General features: G+C 41.8%; 1 protein-coding gene across 10 annotated transcripts in view; it reads left to right on the plus strand.

Annotated features, from left to right (window-relative positions):
* Nucleotides 1-24,055, plus strand: part of mpp7a (MAGUK p55 scaffold protein 7a) — a 63,230-nt gene that overhangs the window by 15,197 nt on the left and 23,978 nt on the right. For 5 of the 10 annotated variants that reach the window (XM_026179132.2, XM_026179134.2, XM_026179135.2 and 2 more), the window contains exons 2-3: nucleotides 14,460-14,622; nucleotides 23,149-23,267. In XM_026179132.2, coding sequence (XP_026034917.2) covers nucleotides 14,571-14,622; nucleotides 23,149-23,267 — 171 coding nt within the window. In that variant the 5' untranslated portion in view covers nucleotides 14,460-14,570. Of the gene's footprint in view, nucleotides 1-10,571; nucleotides 10,690-14,459; nucleotides 14,623-22,726; nucleotides 22,940-23,148; nucleotides 23,268-24,055 lie in introns of those variants that run through there. The other 5 variants (XM_026179133.2, XM_026179139.2, XM_080305910.1 and 2 more) reach the window with 4 other exon arrangements.

Consider the following 24,055-nt stretch of genomic DNA (forward strand, 5'->3'; position numbering starts at 1 on the left):
AGGAGTGTGGGGATGAGAGCACTTCAGAGAGTGGGATGAAAAGGGTTGGGAGACGGGAGAAATTAATGGAGATATGTGTGTTGGATTCTCTGTGTACCTGATTAGCTGCTGACAGGTGCTGCTTAGACACTTAGAATGGCTGTCGTAGACAAAAGGGATCATTATTGTCTCTCAGCTCAGACGGCTCAGCACCGTCTGATAGATGTGACAGGACACTGAAGGAAGCTGCAGCTGATTATTTCTGATTAATTCTCACAGGAACACTGAATATATGGTCTGAATATTTAGTTCAAGCACATCAGTGAGAGAGTCAAAGTCCCCCGAACATGATGTTAGAGTTTGGTCTCTGAAAGACTTGTGGTTTTAAATGAGGTGAGTCATGTTTAGAGTTGGGGCACCACTCTGATAATCAATTGAGGCATTGTTCTCCCTGCTTATACCTCCTCTTTCATTTGCAGTAACCAAAGCCAAAATCTGTTGCGTTGCCAGGAAAAATAGAGGTCATAAACACTGCTGTTTTTCATTTATCAGTCTAATATTTTCCCGTACTGCATAACATGAATGTCGAGGAATGTGCTAGCAGGCCTTCTGATCTACCACCCTGACTTCAGCTGATGCACTGCTGCACCGATCTGTTTCCCCTGTTCACTGCCTCAGGTGAATTCTCTCACTTTCCCAGCACTAGAAGCTAAATTCTATGTGAATACCCTGTTTGTCTATCTCCTTAATCCCAACAATGTCTTTGAGTCTAGCCCATAATTGCATGTAAGAACTCGCCCGGTTTTGGTTTTGTTCTCATTCAGTTCTGAAGTACCAGCAGCAAGACAGTCATTGCAAACAGAGGCTTATGTTGAAATACATGGCGGTCTGTGGTTTCCGTTCCGCAGCTTAAAAGCTCTCGACAATATGAGGTGATACAAAAATTAGAGGTCATGGTTTCTAGAAATATATTTAATTTGGCATTGTTCGGCCATTGCCTAAAGCATGTTACTATTTCCCCCCTCCAAAAAAACGTTTCTGCTAAACCTGCACAGGCACATGTGTGAATTGATTCAACATCAACTGATACATCATGTCTGATCTTGAGTCTAATGAATCAAATGTTTTGTAGAGCCAAATAGTTATTGAGATTTTTTTCTCTCGTCCTAACTAACTGAAGCCTTTCGTTGAATTACTAAATAAATAAATTGGTACTCTCTTTCTGGCCAGACACGTGGCAGCAGTTCTGCTATCATTTTGTTTGTATTTGACAACATAAAAATGCAGAAAATGTACACTTTAGTTTTATGACTGCTAGTGAAAGTTGTTTTCTTTATAAATAACTCTCTCACTGAACTAACACAGCCAATCTCAACATGTGTGTGCTTCCTGCTCATATTGCCCTCATATTAAATCATTTTTTGCTTTTTAAAGAACTTATTTTAGCATTGTACTCAACAACAAACAAATCCTCCTAACAAAAAAAGTAACTTCAAGGGCCAAACTGCATTCACGCCAACATGCAGGCCACAAGCAGGGATGACGTGGGCTGCAAGTGACCCCTGGGTTGCGAGTTTGAGACCCCTGATCTACATTGTTGTGCCTACTACATTTATATCTCACATCACCTTATACATGAAATCTAAATTAATTTACAAAACCAGTGTTTTCCCACACATTGACTTAACTTTGATGGGCCTGCCCAAGTAAAGTGGCAAATCATGTTACTACGTGTTTTTTTTTTTTGTTTTTTTTTAATACATCTGGAGGACCATTGCCATATGCGATGATACATTCTTGGATACTTTTATTTTTGCAGTTAGTCTCGTTTTATGACTAGAAACCGGCTTTCAGGCTATTTCAGGTCGTTATTCTGTCTGCACTTAGTATCATTCATCTGCAAAAAACATCTTGTTCCATTGTAAGAAGTACCTGAACTCCACCTTCATGGACCAAAGCTGGTCGCCCCAGGATGGTAGTGCTTCATCTGCTCTAAAGTAATGCCGTCGCCAGCTAAGCAAAAATGTAAATCTGTAGGAAACTCCCAACTATCACAGCCAAAATCTGTGATGGTCTCTATCAGCCTGAGACATCAGAGCAAAGATTTAGTGAGACAGTAAGCCTTGGCGCCCCCATGCACTCACCCCCCATGCACACATGCTGTATTAAACCGCAGGTTGACCTGTGTGTGTTGGTAATTTGGAAGGTGCTGATTGCTGACACTCCATTATGGCTGCTGTCACTCTGCCAGGGGATAGCTATGGTGATACTCCCATTCTCACAGCCAGTGTCTGTGTGAGACGCCGCCCTGCAGTAGAAAAAGCTGCATTTGCAGTCTCCAAGGTTAAGCTTCTGCTCGTGGATATTTTATGACACAGCACAATTGATTCTATAGATCTGTGCCATCTGCTCATGTCTGATGCCTTGGTGATGATATCGTTTTGAAAACGTGATCTGCTGGAAGGATTGGACTCACGTGGTGGCACACACAGTAGCATTGTAGGTGAGTTGTTTTTTTTTTGTTTTTGTTTTTGCATTGTCTGTCTACAGTGCATTTTCATTTCCCACGTTATACTAAGAGCGAGTTGCTTGTTGCCCTGGTGGTACTACCCTGATCGTGGCAGCCTGGCTGACAGTTGTTTTGCTGCCCCCAGAGGAGCAGCTTTGGTGTAATACAGTATTTTCTGCCACCAAAGCTTCCCACACACCATCTCACCACCTTTGTCCATCTGCTCGATCAGACTTTCTCCATCTGGTATGAAATAAAGCAGAGTCAACCTCAGCAGGGTTACTGCTGTGTACGACATGTCATGTTTTCTGGTTCTGTATCCACCATTTAGGGACAACCAAACACAATCTTAGTGTACTGAACTTGTGGGCTATGTTGTCTCCAGGTTAACGACATCCATCAGTCTCCGAGGTACATTTTACTTGCATGCCTTTTTAGTCTAAACGAATTACAGTCCGGATCCAAAGTTTCCCATTTTTTGGAAAAATGGCAAATAATCATATTTAGCATGGTGGGAACTTAACAAGGTTCCAAGTAGAGCTTCAACATTCAACAAGAAGAAATGAGAGTGAGACAAAACATTTTTTTGAGCATGCAATTTATTGAAAACAACGCTTAAACTGAAGCAGGCTCTTTTACAGCTGATCAAAAGTTTAGGACCACACCTCAAAAAAACCCTGTAAACCCCCCAAAACAGAAATCAAAGTTCCAAACATGAACTCAGTAATGAGTAGCTGCACCGTTATTGTTGATCACTTTAAAAATTTGTTGCGGCATGCTTGACGCAAGCATTTCCATGAGGTGTGGGAACATTTCTGCAAGTGGTGAAGACGGCCGCACGTAGGGGATCTACTGTCTACCATGTTTCAAGTGGTCTTAAACTTTTGATTGGGACTGCAAGCGGGCATAAAAAGCTAGGATTTTCAGCAAATAAAATGATTTTAATCTTCTTAAAATGAACTGTGACTGGATGTCCACGTTTGGAAACTACATCTTGAAATATGACAGTTCATCGTGCATATTCAAAGGCTGAAGTGGTTAACACAGAAAAGGGTGGAACAGCTTGCTATTTTAAGATAATATTAGCAATATTTATATAATAACAGCAGAAACCCTTCCTATGGGTAGTTTTTTACCAGGATGCAAGAGTTTTTAAAAATTTTTATTCTGTATTTAATGGCGACATGAAGAAAATTCCAGCTGTGATTCAAATTTTGTTAAGTTATCAATGGCAATGTACGCTGACATGGGAAACACAAACAGAGCATGCAATATCACATTCACAGGGGGATGATGAAGATGAAAATAAGAACAATTGGGATTTATTATGGATGTTTTTTAAAGATGTAAACGTTATTAATCGCTGTATGTGTGACGATGTTCGTGCAAAGTTTCATTGAGATTGGTCTGCCCGTTAAGGGGGAGAAGATACTGACCAATAGGTGATAGTGATCTAATAACTGTATTGGATATTGATTTGACTCTGAGATGAAAAATTGCCTCAGATATCACTGTTAAGTCTTGTCACATGAGACACATCAGCAGCAGCACATTGGCTGCTAGCAAGAGAGCTAATGTAGCAAAGTGACAGCAGCATGGACGTATTTAATTCCAGCTACACCAACAGCTTTTTGTCTGTTTATTTGTTTTAGTGTAAACTCTCTCCCCCTCCTGCATTCACTCACTTTCACTCTCAGTATGCTTGTTGTAACGCTTGTTTGGAAGCTTTTACTGCACTTGCATGTTGTCGCCAACTCCATTAATGGTATTTCACTTCGCCTGCCTCTTGTCAACTCCGCTCCACACACAACGTGTGCATGTGCAGTAAAAAAGGAGCAAAAAGAATAACAGAGGAGAAAAGGGGACACCATAAATAACAGCCTGTGACCCTCACATTAATACCAATTCAGTAAGTTTACTAAATTTAAAGTTGAGGCTGGACGACCTCAAAGATTATGGAACGATTCTCAGTCTCTTCCTCACAGTGGGAATTGCAGTTTGGGATCAAGGCTTTGTATAAACACAATTAGCATTATTGTGAATTGATTTATTCTTGTATCATGAAAGTTCATCTACCAGATGTAGGATGTGTCCTAACAGTTTGTTATAAAGATTGGGTGTTTATGCACCGGGCTTGTGTTAAATTATGAACGTGAGGGGAAAGTGATTCAGTGTACAGCCGCACATCTAAATCCTTTCCTGTCTTATTGGTGATGATCCGGTTCTCTCAGCAGGCTAGTTTTCCCAGCTTGTCTCTCAACATGCATTGTCACGATGACTTGATAATGATGTTGTTAGACACACGTGCACACACGCGCACGCTTGACAGATGTTCTCACATTTCATTGTTCAATGTGGGAACAGTGTAGAGTTTCACCTGATGAGGCAAAGAAACATAGCAGAGCTTAGCTGATAAAGTCATGCTTCATTGCCTACAGTCTCCATATTGAGTTTTGCTGGTTTGTCGAATGCTTTCTGTGCTAGTCGTTACATAACTGTATGTATCACAGGACTTTTAAGGAAATATACTCTGTGGTTAACCAAGAACAATTTTATAGTTTTTGTATAATATATGAAAGCTGAATTCCTGCCAGCTTTTATCTTGAAAGAAAAGTCAGGTTTTACCAGCTTTTCTCTTTTAAGATGGGGACTCTGTACAGCCTCCTATTTATTACTGAGCTTAGTGTAGGTCTCTGCTGCTTCATTTTAGGTCTGGGTCATCTGGAGGCCTTGCTTCATTACTCTGAAAGGGATCATAGAGGGGGTGAGTGGACAAATGACTAACAGGAGGCAGAGGTGGAGGAAACTGCCTCCTGTTCCTCACGGTGATGGAGAAGAGTTTGGTGTGTTTTCTGACTTTTTAACCCCTGTTTTGCAAAGAAGCACTCTGGGTTTTAGTCAAAGCTGGTACATCCTACCTTTTCAAATGGATTCCCAGAAGCCGTTAACACTGAATGGATGAGGCATTAGTCGCACATCTTTGAAAGCTCGTGTTTCAAATTTGTGCAGTTTTTGAGCAAATCCAGTAATTTTGGGAACTCCAGCAGACATGTTTTTATTGACTGTGCAGTTTTAAATGGACCAGGCCATTGCTTTCAGCCACAACACTGATTACTTCTGATTAAAATTTCACTTTGTAGCTCCTGCCTTCACTGGACAGCTAACTTATTGCAAACAGTGTATCTTTATCTGCTCCGAGAAACAATCGCCACCAAATGGCAGGAGTGCTGACCTGACATCCTTTAGTTTGTTCCTTGAATAGCTTCTGTGTGACACGCAGAGAGAGTAGAATTGAGGATTTGGCAGCTTTGAGGTTGCTCGGTGGTTTGGACTTTCCTTGGCAGTTAGAAACTATGTTGGACGCACGTAGGATGACTGTCACCCCGGCTGATTTAAACCTGTGTTTGTGTCACGGAGGGGGCAAGACCATAGCCAAACTGTGGAGGCTTATTGGAGGAAGTGGCTCCAGTGGGTGGCATGGTAACCCCCCCCCCCCCCAGATAGGCAAAAAGTTGAGATAATAACAGCTTCTAGTTAAAACTGCTGTTGGTGTGTGGTTAAAACACATTTCTTCCTGTTTAAAGGAGTCTGTGAATAGTTTTTGTTTTGTGACTGTAAACCACTGATGTGGTTACATGGCTACACAACACATTCCTCTCGGATGTGTTTTGATTATTTTTTCTTGAATATCTTTGTTTACTTGCAGTGAAGCAGAGCTCTGGACACACAGCCGTGTGCTTTTCACTCTGGGGTCCAGTTTTTGACCGAGCTCTTGCTCCACCACCAGCTGGGTGGCATCTAGTAATGTTTGTTTTCCAACATAAGCAGCTTAGCCCTCAGATTATCAGTCGCTGCAAGTGATGTTTCGCAGCAAGGATTGCTTCAGCCATATACCTTCCGTTGTTATTCCCTTGGCGTGCCAGCTTCTATTCTTGCCTCCACCCTCATAGCACCTGTTATACTGTGAGAGGTGGACTTGGATCCTGCTCTGTTATCAGAGTAGATAAATAGTGACAACATAAAAAGATTAAAGACAGTTTTAGTAGTTTTTAAACATGTGGCAGGTGATCAACATTATGATGATAAATCACAAGATGAGATTAAGTGTTGTTTTTATTGTTGGTCAGTTTAGCGTATGCGTCCCAGTATGCTATAAAAGAATTAAATGCTTGCTCACAGTCTGCTAAGGATTTTCTCTTTGCATTGGGCCAGAATGTGCTATAATGCTGTGTCTTCAAGAGAATGACACCAGAGTCAGTAACCTGGAGTTATTGAACCAGCCCGAAATGGAAAATGATCCTGTTACAGTTGCATTTGAGTCTGCGAAGCTCAGGATATTTTTATATCAAGTCAAAAGGCAACATTTCCAAAAAGCCCACCTCTCTGGGGATTAATGAAATAAAAGCCCTATTTTTAGAGCGGACGTTCACTTACATGGCAGTTTTGTAATCTACGAGCAGGCAGATGTCTACCTGCTCAGACGGACTCTTAGTTTATGACTTCTAAGTGAATTATGGGAGTTAAGAGCTCATCACGCAAACCATCACTTAAGCGTTTATCTCTCCATCTCCTGAGCACGATGATGGTGATATTTGTTACTGCAGTAGCATGACCTTACCAGCTCTAGCTCTGACCTGCATCAGCTGCAGTTTTAATCCATGCAGCTGTCTACTAAGGTCTTGGATTTTACTCAAGCTGTACGTCCTCAAAAATTACCAGGTTTTCAGACTTCTGACCAATTTCTTCTGTTTTTTGTTTGAGTGGTGCAACTACAGAGACTGCACGCTGGAGTCTCTTTGCTTTTAAAATACAGTGAATGTCTTACATGTGGACATTGGTGTTGGGTGCCATGGATCAACAGTCAAATGTCTATTTATCTATACATCTCTGTATTTTTCTTGATTAATTAATTTATTTATTATTACAATTACAATATGTAAGATGCTACAAACACCATTACTAAAACAAACTCATAAATATAAAATCTATAAAATGGTTCATAGATCATTAACGCCATATTTGATACATACAGTTTTTTTGTGAGATTTTAGACTTCCACATCATCAGCGTGATTACACCTGGGGTTAACTTGAAATGCATGTCTGTGGACTGTGGGAGGAACCTGCAAGGACATACAAGCAACACACAGGAAGGTCTCGGCTGACCAGGAAGTTTGAAGCAGGAACCTTTTTGTCGCTAACGACAACGTTAGACACAATTTCTCCAATTATGTAAAGTGTTACATATAATATATACAGAAAAGTTTCCAATCCTCTGGTTTATGACAGAATTCCTATGAAACAGATGAAACACCCATCCAAGTAAGTGCAGCCTTACTGATGGACCTGTACGGCTGTAAATGTATCTGACTCATAGTTATCTTTGCTCTGAAGTTGTCTTGACATGGCTAGCTTTGTGCCTCGAATATTACCACAATGCTTGTTGATACTACAAGGGATTATTTATAGTGGCAGTGAGAGTTATTTTGGGCTAAAATGGGCCAAACAGCATTAGAGTGCAGCTAGGAGCGTGAGATACAGCTGGTGTCATTGGGATGAGTAAATGCTACACTTCTTTTTTTTTTTTATTTATCTACCTTTATTTAGGTGATATTCTTTTATATTCTCCTCATTGTTGCTCTTTCCTCTTGCTTTCTACATGTATTAATTATGCACGTGTTAATGGGCTCGCTTCCACTTTCCACTGCAGCTTTGGTAACTCATATGTTAAACACTCACAGTGGGTGGGCGTGTGTGTCAACATGCATGGAAAGTAGGCAGACCGTACTTTAACTTATCGGCCTGTCTGCAGGCCGCATTCCTGCTTTCTTATCGGCTTCATCCCATCCGTCTGTCAAACTCTCTCGTTCTCTCTCTTTCCTTTATTCTATCTGTATATCTCTCTCTCTCACCCCCTCCTCACCTACAGTGCACTCCAGGTAGAGCACTTCACTCCGGTAATATCTGGTGAGGATGTAGGCTACCCGGCAACACTGGCATTTGGAGGGACATAGAGATTAGAGAGGTTTATGGCTACCTGCTGTTCTCTCTCTGTCCCTCTCACTGTAGGTTTATTTTATTTGCTCATCTAATGAATGGAAATTGAAGTGTGTGTGTGTGTGTGTGTGTGTGTGTGTGTGTGTGTGTGTGTGTGTGTGTGTGTGTGTGTGTGTGTGTGTGTGTGTGTGTGTGTGTGTGTGTGTGAAGAAGAGTCATGCATTAGCATCTCCCTCACTATAAATAAACACAATTTCATTCAGGGACTTTGAGTCCTGTGGGGTTTAAGTGAAGTACTCAAGTCAATGATATTATGTGATTAAGCAAAGTGTGTTTTACTCCTCTTTTCTCTGCACCACCACTCCCACTATATCCACCCTCCGCCTTTTTGTTCTCCATCTGATGTCTAGGATCAATGTAATTGGTTAATGACTGGTTCAACACGGTGTGTGTGTGTGTGTGTGTGTGAGAGAGAAAGTGGAATGTGTCAGTGGCAACTGATAGTCACTTTGGCCTCCTCTCCTTGTTGATGGGTCAGAGACAGACAAAGAGCTGCTATGTCTGCATGGGAACCAGAGGGGAGTGACAGGAGGAGAACAAAGAGGTGGAGGAGGAGGTGTTAAGGACAAGCAAGTAGCTGACTGTACACTGGAGCATTTGAAACAAATGTACTGTATATTTGTATTTTTAATGAGTCATTGTTTATAGGCTTTATGACATGGCAATTACTCTTTCTTCTGTTAGGAGTATACAAAATATGTTGAACATTTGAATATCATCAGAAAAGAGATTTAAAAAATACAATTAGACTGCACAAGACTTGGACTATATCTTTCAGGTTTTATGGTAAAAATAATTTTTTCTCCTGCTAAAAACTTTATAAGCATTAAGTAACACACTGTTCCTTTCAGCAAGGTTTAATTTATGCAGCATCAATTAACATTAACGGCCGCTTCAAGGGGCTTGTGATGTAAATGTCCTACAATATTAGTGAGAAAACCCCAACAAGCAGACACTCTCCTATAAGCAAACACGGGGGGAGAAAGAACTCATTTTAAACAGGAAGTGAACATGTTCAGCAAGATAATTTGATGCTATGAGGTCTTTAAGATAGAGCTGTAATCAAAGGGTGACATGTATTCATCGTGGGCATATGTGAAATAATCTGTGAAATAATGACATCTGATCTAGATAAGAACCTTCAGGAGCCTAATATCTGCTTGAAATGACCATTTATCTGCTTTCTTTATATGCCTCTTTTGGCAGATCAGGGTTGAATTAAGTGTTCAATGAAAAAAGCTCAGATAATGTGTACAACTGGCAACTTGCTCAAGTCTTGCAAAATGATTGCACTACAATACTCTTAATCAATTCCTTTTTTTTCTTCTCAAAATCCATTGTAATCTGATTTGTTAATAAGAATTATAATTTTCTGTCTTTGTGTGCCACCTTAACTAAATGAGCATCAAGAACAAAACTGCCTCCTCTGTGGAGGAATAATGGGGCCCTGCCTGGCAGGCAGTGGATGAGATTACCGATCCCTGTATTTACTGGCACACTGAGGCACATCTTGAGGTCATGATGGGGACACTCACACACAAAAAAAATACACAAACTGAAGCAACAATGTGAATGTAAGCTGTCAGCTATTCTCCAAAGTAGTTTTTGCTCCTGGTGGCTGAGCAGTGAAAATATTTAGTGAGCTGATTGCACCATCTAGTGGTTATTTGTTGTTATTACGTTTTGAAAAGACTACACTGTATTGCGTTTACTAAGCACTTTATCTGGACCTTTTTGTTACATTGTGTATGACAGAAGGAAATATAGTTTGATTGATACGTTTCTATAGTATACTTAAAAGCATGTTTAGCCAAACAGAAGCAAGGCTGTATGTAAAATCAAAGTCAAATAAAAGTTTCCAGTTTCGGAGAAGACCAAGATAAGACTTGTTTTTTTTTGTGCCAGGGTCAAACTGGTTAACACCCTTTCTGTCCCTTTACTATTGAGTTGTAGTGTAAATTAAAAGTGGGTGGAGCGCAGTCAACCCTTAGGCAGGAGGAACTCGAATTTCAGGTCTTTCCAGGTGAGCTGACACACCTGGCGGGTGGGTATCATCCTGTATGGGAGGCTCTAGTGTTTTTGTGCACGTCTGAGTATCTGCTGCTGCGTAGAAAGCTGTTTCTGTTGAACGAAGAAGGTGATCTGGTAAGTCCCTGCAGAGCTTTTGGCCATTTCTTCTTGATTTGTTATCTTGTGTAGAACATCTTTGTCATCGGATTTTGGCTGGTTGGCTTACTGAACCTGTTTTTGCCCTGCACATGTATTCAATCATGTGCTCATGAAGGTTTCTGTGGTCAAATGATTTTTGTGTAGACAAAGTGACTTTGCTTGTTCTTTTTTCACTTTCTATCAGTATTTGTACAGTTCATACTGATTGATACGATTACCCTGTTACTATGAGCTTTTATTACATGGGAAGTGTTACAGTTTGGAGTGCTGCTGCAAAACATTTAGTGTAGTTTTTCTATAGGAAACATTGAATACAGTAGAGAGTTGTATATTGATTTTCTTGGCGTGTGTGTGTGTGTGTGTTCATGTGTGTACATATACATAAGCAGAAGTATTTTATGTGGAACAACTGGACAGTCATGAGGAACACATGGCTGAGTGCTGATTCTGTCTGAGCTGTCAGAAAAATCCCACCTGAGCCCGAGAGATGAGAGCTCACTTTTCACATTTTCCTGTTAACTGCTTACAAGGACGCTGCCCTTGATATGAACTCTTCTACATCTTGGTTTACACCGATATTCCACATTTGCTAACCCAATCCTAACCTAATTTACATATGTATGCATGGACTTCTTCCTATTGCTCATTGCATTGTTATTACTGCTCCCCTCCTCCTTCATAGCAGTCAGTCATTGCAGGAACACAAACCATGCCAGGTACCGCCAAGTCTTATTTTAAGCAGCCCCGATCCCTCATAAAGCTAACGGCTATTAAGCAGAAGACGCATGGCACACTCCAGAAAACTCAACCCTGTCCCGCCAACGCCACGCGCCTCATGCTTAATAGGAATGGACGTGGTGACACTTTGGCAGGGCCACAGCGAGGCAGGAGAAAGACATTATTCAACAATGTGTTTTTCCACAGAAGAACCAGAAAACGGCAGAGGGCTGCCATCAGAAGGATTTCTCAATTTCTTTCTTTCCATTTCAGAATGTCATGTGGATAAAAATTCCCAAAGACCACGCTTTAATACACTGCAATTATGCACAGCTCATTGAAATGGAGTTCCACTGTGTGTAAATGAATGTTCGCCTTTACCACAGCTGGTTAAGCTGCAATTATGCTCTTACAAGTGTGTCATGTATGCTTGTGTGCATCGCCTGTAACTCTATCTACTTCTGTCTGTCTGACTTTGCACATTGTGGTTCCTTCAAGTCAGTATGATTTAGAGTAGCTGAAATACAAATTGATTTCTTTCTTCACAGTCGCCCCGATACCAACACCCCAAACCGAAGCTTACCAATGGGGCTTCAAGTTAAAAAAACACAGTTTTCCATAAAAAGCACAGCTTTATTCCTCGTTTTAAACCCACGAGCTTGTAAATCTCTCATCTTCAGTGTCTGTAGCAGAACCTCCCTCTTTTTAAACATCATCACAGGACTAATGTTTGGAAACCTCTTTTTGTGGACTTGAAGATTGTGTGCTGTCTGCTATCATAACTGACCTTTATGGGAACACACAAGAGCAAGCAAAAACAACATAGTGTACCCTTCAGCATGCAGCTGTTGATTACTGTCTGCAAATTTAATACCTCAGCAAGTCTGTGGCCTTGGATGCTGCAGGAACTATGCAGTGGATTTAGATGATAGTTGGAGGTAAAGGGTTAGGGAATCACCAGTGATTACACAGACCTCAAACTGTTTTATCCTTTTAATATATATTTGGTACTGACTAAAACATCTAGTAGGATTGAGTGTCTAAGAAGTGTCGAATCTGAAAGCTAACATTAAATATTTTCATCAAATTTGTGATCACTGCAGTGATTGCTTTTATTTAAATGTCACAAGATGAATTTCTTCAATCTAGCTGACAGAACGGTGTTGGTAAAAGGAGCATGTGTTGCACAGGCTGCTGAATAGATTTTCTGTCATATAAGGACCAGTGTAGATAAACCCTGAAGCCTGATCAGCAGACACTGGAGCTGCTGGATAACTTTGGAGCTAACTGCTCCTTTGAGCTGTAACCAGAGCAGGTGTGACAGGGCTGGTTTTGGATGGTCATCAGTTACGCAGTGGAGACGAGTGTCATTCATGGTGGCCCAGTAAAATCCAGTGCCAGGAGCTGGCCTTGCTGTTACTGGATGTGGGAAGAACAGGACAGACAGAAAATCCAACATCCCAGTGGGTGCCTGGGGAGGATTCAGTGGCGCTGACCTTCGTTGGCAAAGTTGACCTCTCTTGTGTCCTGTCGTTGCTCTTCCTGTCAGGCCCAGATGGAGACAGCATTTCTCCCAGTTGAACCCTGAGAAAGCATTCAGAGGATGACACGTTTTTCTCCTGTTTCTTTACCTGATGAAGTTCTTGATGTCTTTTGGCCATTTGCTTTGAGCAGTGATCTTCCAATGTCCCGTCTGCTCAAGAAAGAGGAGAGGAAGCTAAAGATTAAATAACAAAACTGTCTTCAAGTTTTAAACTTGAAACAGACTTTACATTTCTTGATAGGCAGTGAGAAGTTTCAGGCACTCGAGTGTTTTTCTCTGTAAGTCATTCACCTCCTGACTGTTTCTTTCTCTAACTTCATCAGCATCCAGCTGAGATTCAGATTGTTCCACCGATTCTCCCCGCAGGCCCAGCAGAAAGGATTGTTTTTGAAAAGAGAAGAAGAAAAACAGTCTGTGCACATTTCCATCACCCAGATGTGTTTTCGTACATGCAGACAAGATCTTCTGACTTACACACATACAGGTGGTTTGTTGAGGAAAAGTCCTTCAGGTTGCACCCCAGCTGGGGTTTTTAGGGTGAACAGTCCCTGCAGTTGCAATAGTTCCCACTAGATGGTGGGAGAACCATTTGGAGATGTCAGGCTTTACATGGATACATGGAGGAACAGCTCATTGCAACTAAGCAGAGCTTGACCTTTATCAACATGGCAAGGTGTCACTTTACTCCTCCCATGACCATCAGATTTTCTTGTGGTCTGAACAGACACTAACAGTTGAGAATGTGGTCATTCCCCTTCACATGCAACAAAAAATGAAGAAAAAGATGGTGCAGCATGCCTTAAGACTTTTCATGTTTGTTTCTATTTTGCTGCGTAGGCTCAAACTCTACATGTGTTTGTACAGAGCTGGAGGTTTTCTTCCTGTTAAAGATTGTAGTTCCCACTGATGCTAAATGTTTTCTAATACGGCGTTGTCTGATTGTCGGGGTTTTCTCTCTATTATTGTAGGGTATTTAGCTTACAATAAGCGCCTTGATGTGACTGTTGCTGTGATACAGTCTTATATACATAAAATTTATTAAAGGTTGTGGTAAAGTAGCTGAAACTCCAACCCATGCAGAGGATGAACAGAAGGAGAGAAAAAAGGATTAGTTTGAGCTCTGGATAATGGAAAACTATTTCAATAGAATCCAAGAATAAAGACATGGAGTTGGAAATGAGCAGAATACGTGTGTGTTGTCCACACTGATGCACATTAGCTGCTTGGTTTCCTTATGTTGTGATTCAGGGGGATATATAAGCTGAAAAGTAGCAGCAGAAAAAGTAATGCGTTGTAAACACCAGAAGTAAATTGTGAACACACTGTCAACGCACATGCACTGGCTCACCTACAGAGACAAATATATGTTTTATAATATATATATTTATATCCATGGTTACAGATGCCAGTGTAATCCCTAAACACATACTCAGACATATACATCTATTCTGCCACAAGTAGGCTCAAAATTCTTGTTCTCTTGCAGGGCTCTATGGCATAAAGCCCATCCTCAGATTCAGCTGGAGATTGCTTCCGAGGAGGTCCTGACGCCATTTTCCACAGTCTGAGGAGAACCAGGAAGTAGCCGGCAGGAGGCATGCCTGCCCTGGCCACCGGAACCGGCCATGAGCCAGGTAACGGACCCTCAGGCAAGGAACACAATCAGCAACACTACTAATATGTGTCATTTAGAAGAAATTGCTAAAGGACTTATTTGATTCATGCTATTATGTGGCTCCACAGCATACAAATAGAAGAGTATGAATGCAAGTCTGACCTCAGCTGAAAAATGAATACATCTTTATTTAAATGTCAGTATAGCCTGTTGGTGCGCCCACCACTTCAAGGGGAGCCCAAATTTAATTTCAGTGTAGAAAAGAATTACTATTCGTGTGCCTCAGGGTACTTTTTCTTCACTCGAGTGGACCATGTAAAACTGCGGTTGGAAAATAAACCAAAGTCTATTTTCGCTCCATTTTGTGCCCAGCTCAATGAAAAGCATACTGCTGTGAATTTACAGTTTAACAACATAGAGCAAAACGATGTTAAAATACATACACCGTGCTCTCGCCTTCCAGTTGTGAGGAGTGCGTGTGTGTGATGTCAGAACGAGGAACATGTCAGACTTGTCATCACAGAGACAGCTGGCAGAAATCACCACCTCTCCCCTCAGGAACGCTTTCCTCCTCTCAGACCGGCTTAATGGGCGGCTACATCACTGTGCACGCACACACAGAGGTCTTGACAAGCTCCGAACAGCATGAGGACAAAAGGAGGAGAGACATTAAGTCTTACGCTGATGGATAAAGAGCGTGTGTTTTTCTGTGTCCAGACTTTTAACAGAGTAAAGAGCACCAGGGTGGCTGTAGCTCAGGTGATAGATCAGGTCAGCTACTCATTGGAAGGTTGGTGGTTCGATCCCTGGCTCCCCCTAGTCTGCATGCCAAAAATCCTTGAGCAAGATTCTAACCCCCGGTTGCTCTCCAATACATCCGTCGCAGCGTGAATGTGTGTGAATGTTTGCTAAACATCCCTGAAGTATAGAAGAATGAATGGGGGGGAATGTGGCATGTTGTGCTTTGAGTGCTCTGGGAGAGTAGAAAAGCGCTATATAAGAATCAGTCCATTTACTAGTAACCAAAGGTCCTGTTGTTCTGGAAATTTGTAGAGGCAAAGTAGAAAGCCGTGAAGTTGTGTGTGCAGGTGAAACCTAATGAGCATTATGGATGAATGTTGTGTTACAGGTTGGGAGAAGTCATAAATGCTTGTGGTTAGCCTGGCATAGGGAGTGACCGACGTTCGCACAGATTACTGGTAGTATTACTCCTGGTATCCTAAGAAAGCTGTTGATTTAGGAGCCAAAGTTCTGTGAGAATGATGGAAAAAAGAATTCATAGTTTTCAAGAAAAAAAGCAACCATTTAATTGATAAATACATTTTTAGATCAGCTGTGACTTAAAACTACAGCTTCAAAATGTAATAAGGAAATAACATCTTAAAAAATATGATGACTCCTGGTGCACCACTGTTGTTTAATCTGTTTCAATACAATCTGTACTTCCAGCTGGAAGACATATGATAGATAATATTTTATTGAATTTCCTTTCTGCAATGTAGTTTTATATTTGCCATGCCCTGGTTTTAAAGGTTGCTCTGCTACCACAAATAAGCCACAAAAATGATGATGATGAAACTCTGCAGAATCGTGTGACGAGTGAGAGGCCAAGCACGAGAGAGAAGAAATGAGAAACTGAGATAAACTAAAGTGAACGGCAGTTATGGCATGGGGAGAAAGGTTTGTGCTATGCTGAGGTTTGTTGCACCCATAGCAAGGTATTACGCGATCACACCTTCCTACCACACGAAGAATGAACAACATCCATCCATCCATCAATCACCCTGTATCGTAGTTAAGCAGCAGCAGCCTGAGCAGAGAAGCCCAGACTTCCCTCACCCTGGCTGCCTTATCTTTAGTCAGAGAAAGGAGGCTCTTCTAGGGGACACCAAGACTTCAACAGAGCCAATCAACAGATATAATCTCTCCAGCAAGTCATTGGTCTGCTCTGGGGTTACCCCATGGTAGGACATGCCCAAAATACAGTGGGGCAAAAAAGTATTTAGTCAGCCACCGATTGTGCAAGTTCCCCCACTTAAAATGATGACAGAGGTCAGTAATTTGCACCAGAGGTACACTTCAACTGTGAGAGACAGAATGTGAAAAAAAAATCCATGAATTCACATGGTAGGATTTGTAAAGAATTTATTCGTAAATTAGGGTGGAAAATAAGTATTTGGTCACCTCAAACAAGGAAAATCTCTGGCTCTCACAGACCTGTAACGTCTTCTGTAAGAAGCTTTTCTGTCCCCCACTCGTTACCTGTATGAATGGCACCTGTTTGAACTCATCATCTGTATAAAAGACACTTGTCCACAGCCTCAAACAGTCAGACTCCAAACTCCGCCATGGCCAAGACCAAAGAGCTTTCGAAGGACACCAGGAAAAGTATTGTAGACCTGCACCAGACTGGGAAGAGTGAATCTACAATAGGCAAGCAGCTTGGTGTGAAAAAATCAACTGTGGGAGCAATCATCAGAAAATGGAAGACATACAAGACCACTGATAATCTCCCTCGATCTGGGGCTCCACGCAAGATCTCATCCCGTGGGGTCAAAATGATCATGAGAACGGTGAGCAAAGATCCCAGAACCACACGGGGGGACCTGGTGAATGACCTGCAGAGAGCTGGGACCAAAGTAACAAAGGTCACCATCAGTAACACACTACAACGGCAGGGAATCAAATCCCACAGTGCCAGACGTGTCCCGCTGCTGAAGCCAGTGCATGTCCAGGCCCGTCTGAAGTTTGCCAGAGAGCACATGGATGATACAGCAGAGGATTGGGAGAATGTCATGTGGTCAGATGAAACCAAAGTAGAACTTTTTGGTATAAACTCAACTCGTCGTGTTTGGAGGAAGAAGAATACTGAGTTGCATCCCAAGAACACCATACCTACTGTGAAGCATGGGGGTGGAAACATCATGCTATGGGGCTGTTTTTCTGCCAAGGGGACAGGACGACTGATCCGTGTTAAGGACAGAATGAATGGGGCCATGTATCGTGAGATCTTGAGCCAAAACCTCCTTCCATCAGTGAGAACTTTGAAGATGAAACGAGGCTGGGTCTTCCAACATGACAATGATCCAAAACACACCGCCCGGGCAACAAAGGAGTGGCTCCGTAAGAAGCATTTGAAAGTCCTGTTGAAAGTCCTGGAGTGGCCTAGCCAGTCTCCAGACCTCAACCCCATAGAAAATCTGTGGCGGGAGTTGAAAGTCCGTGTTGCTCGGCGACAGCCCCAAAACGTCACTGCTCTCGAGAAGATCTGCATGGAGGAATGGGCCAAAATACCAGCTACTGTGTGTGCAAACCTGGTAAAGGCCTATAGTAAACGTTTGACCTCTGTTATTGCCAACAAAGGTTATGTTACAAAGTATTAGATTATTCTGTTACTATATGTTACCTTATATATGTAATCAAAGTAGTTGAATTAGAATACTGCTGTAGATCATATTATACCCTTTAATATAGAGGGTGTGATCTGTATGTAGTTTAGTTCTCATTATACTTTTGAGTTAACAGAACATATTCACATATTAGTTCATTAGATAAATGTGCATCACTCTGTATCCTTGATCTGCTGGGAATGTGTTACACTGTTTTCTTGACATGCTCTATTGTTGAATCATAAAAAGAAGGTTGTAAGCAGGAGACTTGGTGTCTAAGACAGGGGAGATAGACCACATTCCATACCCCCACCTTTCAGAAGAGCAGAAAGACAGGGAGCCGAGGTCATAACTTAGGCGCCGTAAGAGAGAAAGAATGTAATGTTTAGGCTTTTACGACTAGGTGGGGGCCACCAGAGACTATAAGAAGCTGAATAACCCGTCACCATTTTGAGACTGCTGTGACCCTCTTCAGGCAGGTCTCCCCATCATGATGGTCCTTATGCTCTTAAGTGTTGAATTGTATGGAAATAAATGATTGTTGATTGAGCATAAATACACCGAGTATTGTCCTTCCTTCAGCCCAAAGATTCAAAGAATTGGGAAATTTCAACAAAAGTATTGAGTTGTATTTTTGTTATTGACCAAATACTTATTTTCCACCCTGATTTACGAATAAATTCTTTACAAATCCTACCATGTGGATTCATGGATTTTTTTTTCACATTCTGTCTCTCACAGTTGAAGTGTACCTCTGGTGCAAATTACTGACCTCTGTCATCATTTTAGGTGGGGGAACTTGCACAATCGGTGGCTGACTAAGTACTTTTTTGCCCCACTGTACTTCATCTAGCAGGCATCCAGATGGCATCCTAGTCAGATCCCTTATTTATCTGACTCCTTTAAATGCGGAGCAGCAGCTGCTCTACTCCGAGCTCCTCATCCTGTCTCTAAGGGACAGCCCAGCCATCCTGGATGGGAATTGATCAGAATTTATTGATTCTGATTCCATTATCAATATCAGCTGTTGTCACCATTGTTAAGTAGGATCTCAAAGACATTACATTTGTTCAAATTAATTACAGACTGTATGCTCAAAGGTTTGTGCTCGTCTGTTTGTAATCTGTTGAAGTTCAGGGTCTGGGGTTGCCATTCACTCAGCTTTAACATCACTTTAGGTTCTTGGCTAGCTTAGCATTAGCATGTTGTCTATGCAGATTCTTGCAAAGAGCCAAAGTTGTGTTAAGAGCATAGTACAGTTGTTTCTGTCCTGGATATCATTTGCACTTTAACACCCGCTGATTGTAGAGCAAGTGCAAGTGGATAAGTGGAATCGATAGGCAAACACATTAACAGTTCCAAGGACTTGGACTACTGGGAACTGTTTCTCTACAAGAACTTGTTATTGATTCCCATCCTTAATTAGAATGAAACTCATTTTTCTGCCAAATCTATCTTTAAAAGTGAAAGCCCAAAGAGGAACCAACATTTAAAATGAAAGAGGTAGGAACTGAAAAAAAAGGAGAGAATAAACTCAGACAATAACACATAGACAAAGAGGACATAGAGTAAAGGAAGTTACATTCAACAACACAAAGGCTTATACAAACAAGCACTTCCATAGATTTATTCAGAGGTAAGAGAAATGAATCTAAGCTAAACTTCAGGAGGAAATAAAGAATATGGTACTTACACTGTGACACCTGACTTTAAAAGAATCATGAGAAGAAAACAGACAATATGGTAGGGATGGTGTCACACACATTAAATTACTAATGTGTGTTTTTTAAAGGGAGTTCCTGACTTGATGAGTGGGAAAAAATGACATTTTCCATACCTATGATTTGTTGCCAAAAAGCCACGCCATTGTTTATATAATAATTCATATAAATTTAATAACTTGAAAAATGTTAACCTCTAAAAACTGTAAGTATGTCTGTAAACTTCAATTTGTAGATACATTTCATCAAAATGTTTGTGTTTTGATGTGTATTTTCCTGAATTTGTATGCAGCACACATCCCCACATAGCAAAATTTGTAAGGCCCGGATCTGGCCCACACATTGTGCTTACACGTGGCACACATACCACAAAGAATGACGGCCCTTTGGTGGCCCAGATCAGGTTACCAGAGGTGGCCCACACATGGGCCAGCACAGGGCCAGTTGCAGACACACTGCTGGCCCTGTGCTGGCCCAGAACAGTTTCACCTCTGGCCCCAGATATCAGCCTAATGTGTACCTTAATCAAGCCATGTAATAACAACATGTGCTGGAACATAATAGAACAAAAGTAACATGACGAAACTGTGTTCAGACAGTGAATGGACTGATTCTTAACTCAGTGCTTCCTAACTACATTCGTACACATTCACACTCTTGACATGCAGACTGGAGGAGCCAGGGATCGAATCACTAAGCTTCTGATCAGTAGATGACCTGCTCTACCTCCTGAACTACAGCCACCCAGTGGTAAACATGAGTAAACTGTCACTAGGTTTTGGATAAAGTGTACACTCATAAACCTGTCAAACCTGCATTTGAAACGTTGGCTACCATAGCAGTATAGTATTGCAACATGGCATTTGGGTCTTCTAACTAAAATAGGAAAATAGGAACATAAATAGTGCCATCATTGCCAGACCTGGCCCACATCTGGTTGACATACACCCTGCCATGACACCAGTCAGTCAGAAGTGCCAGCTTGATCCCAGATCCGGGCCAGACCTATTTTCTATGAGCCTGGGCCACATACACCAAACCACATCGGGCCAAATGTGGCATGCCATCACATAAACAGTGCCATCTATGCCAGGCCTGGCCCATATCTGGATGACATATCACTTACCATGCCGGAAGTCAGCCAGCAGTGCCGGCTTGACACCAGATCCGGGCCAGACCTGTCTGCTATTTGGGCCCTTGTATGTCATCTGACAGTTCTAGCTTATTAAACTGGCAGGTCATAGTGACAAATAATGGGGTTTTGAGATTTTCCATCCAAATCCATCAGTCTGCAACTTCTGCTGTCACCCTGTTCCCACATTTATACTCAAAACATGTCAAATCTGTCAGCAAAACACCAAACACATGCCTGACAAAAATTCACGCTCCTCAGTGTGATTGCAGTTATCCATCAGTACATCCTCTTCTGTAATTTCTTTTATCAAAGTTCACTGAAAACCGTTTTTTTCAGCAAGTTTGGCAAAAAAAAATTCAAATAAGTATCTTTTACTATCAAGTCTACTGCTTTGTCAGTAAAGCTGTTGCTTGAGGCTGTCTTTCCTCCTCTCTCAACTGGAGAACAGGAAGGTAAATCAAGCCTCAAGTGGATTAGTGAACATGACTCTCAGACATGTTCACAAGGCAGTGTTTGAAATATGTTGTCACAACACTATTCCCCCAGCAGTCTGGCAAACCTCGTAAATCCCCCCATATATTGAGGGGGGTCCATAATTCACCGAGCACCTGGGAGAAAGACAAAACCCAGCGTTCATTTCCTCTATTCAAACGAGTTTGTTTTCATCAGTTCGTATTTTGTAAGAAGATCAGTATAGTGTGGGAAGTGGGCTCCCTTAGCAGCCCTTTCTACACCCATCACCTCATCCCATGTCTCTTTAAATCCTTTAGTTGAATATATTATGTGAGATGTTCTGTAGAGAGTTCCAAGTTGTAAATGATTGAGAGGGCCAGCTGCCCTCAGTCGGCTTTTGTTAGCTACAAAGCAAACTTTCTGGTGATGAGGACACCAGAACCTGCATCTGGCCTGCATCATTATCTTGGTCTCTCTTCCCCCCTTTTTTTTTCTCCAGAGAAACGGTGAGGTATGAGGCGCTAACACTGCACAGGAATCATGTCAGGGTTTAGAGAAAAGGACAGGATATCATACTGATGTATCCTGGTGCCCAACAGCAGCAGATGGAGAGCGTGACATAAGCTCTCCCACAAAACGTCCAGAGCTGCCAGTACACACTGACTCTAACCTGGTCAGAACCCAGTTCAGTCAGTCGCTCGTCCAGCAGTCAACGTCAACCATCAATCAGTCCTTTTCAGCTCTGACTTACTCTGCTTCTGTCTGTGGTGATTTTTTGCTCTCTCCTTTCTCTCTGTTGCCCTGTGCTCTGATGAAAGACACTCTCAGAGAGGTAGCCAAGCTACTTGTCTTTGTTTTGACGTTTCAGTGACTCTGCTGTGGATATGTTTAGAACTTCTTCACGTGATCAGTGTTAGTTCAAAGGCTTTAAAGCACCGTGTGGTTGTGTTTGTGGAGTTTGAAACTGGGGGGCCTTTTCTGGAGAATTAGTGAAGGGGTCTTTGATGCAGCTTGACTGCATTCAGTATGAGCCTGACCTTTAATGCATCACCTAGTTTGGTGGATCACAGCCAGGCTGAGGACCAGAAGTGAGCAGCAAACAAGTATCTGCTACCAGTCTCCATCAGCTGTGCTCCAAGACTGTGTTGTGTTTGGATGTAACCCCACTCACTCACTGGTTTTGTGCTCTCTCCGTCTTGAGTGCTTCACCTCCCCCCTGCTTAATCTTGAAACCATCAGCTCCCCAGTCTGGTTCTCTTTAAATTGAATTTGAAATCTTCATTCTTTTTATAAGCTGGGTGAGTAAAACCCTGAAAGGCCTCGTGGATTTCAGCATCCGCTGTTCTGAGAGGATTCAGATTTATTCCCTGTTTTTTTTCAGTTGTTTCTAATCATGGACAGAAGCGTCCCTCAAACAACAGGAAGGGCTGGAACAAAAGCAAGAAGTAAAGGCGGGGGAAGGGAAATAGTTTATTGCCTTTACGTTTCCTCTTCTTTCCAGTGGCAAGAAAGGGAGGGATATCATCGTCTGTTTTGTCGCTCGTAGAAGTTTGAACCATACATTTTTGTTTCTGTTTTTTTTAATGCGTAATAGAATCAGCATGGAAGGAAAAGGAAGAGCATCCACAGATTATAATTAGAGCTGTAGTCTGTGTAAGTATGTACTCCTTCCTAAAGGCACTAGTACAGGACTTTGTGTGTTTTGTTTTTACGTGTGCATCTGCTTTCTGCCTGACTCTGGGTGTGTTGGGTGTATATGTATTCATGCACACATACAGCACTTGTGTCTTTTGCTGTGCATGCAACAACTCACACCTCCCACTACCACACTGACCCCTCCTGCTTCCTCTTTCCTTCTGCAGGTCTGTATGAGCTGCTGGCGGCCCTGCCATCCCAGCTGCAGCCTCATGTCAACTGCTCTGAGGATAACACCTTCCTTCAGGATATGTTTGGAGAGAGAAGTCTCCACTCACTTGTTAAGGTACAACAAACAAATAGAGTTATAGGAATTTCGCCTACATATTTTTCAGAAAATCACGTGTTGTTTAACTCATATATGCACGCACTGATAACTCTTAAATACACTTAAAACACTTAAGTAATTTCATTTAAGTGCTATACATATGAATACCTCAGTTTAACCAAGCCTAGCTTTAATTGCACATGTAGATTGTGTACAAAGTTTATTGTCAAGAAGGCAGACAACTAAATTAGTCACATAAAAAGTCTTGAAAAGAGGAGCCCCCGGCCTCCAAAGCAATTATTATTCATGAATTACAGTCCTATTGCACCATCTACCTGCCCAGATCTTCTAATTCCTTCCTCTACCAGCAGGAAGGGGCCTGTGGTTTGGTTACTGCCTGTTAAACTAGATAGCTGCAGAGATTGGGGAGAAGGTTTGTCTGAAATCTTTCTCTGATTTTTGTTGTTAAATAGAGAACAATTTTCCCCCCTAAACATGGGGTAGTTTCCTGCAAATCGGCTTTCCATTCTTTATTATTCAGTAAATAAATGTAATAGCTGCTCGACTGCTGTGTCTGACTGATTAACTGAGCCATCCTAGTGAGCCAAATGGACAGACGGGCAGACTTTAAAACGCACACAAGTACTAAACAACCATCTCGTCTTACTCAGAAACCAGATGCAGCATTCAGGCTAACATCATGGACACACCATTAATAAAACCTTAATTATCCTCTTCCTAAAGCTCGGCCACCAAATCTCCACAGTCCACCTTTATTTGGGATTTGTGTAAGGTTGTAGAGGGGA

This window comes from Astatotilapia calliptera, chromosome 9, assembly GCF_964374335.1.
Source record: "Astatotilapia calliptera chromosome 9, fAstCal68.1, whole genome shotgun sequence".
NCBI lineage: Eukaryota > Metazoa > Chordata > Actinopteri > Cichliformes > Cichlidae > Astatotilapia > Astatotilapia calliptera.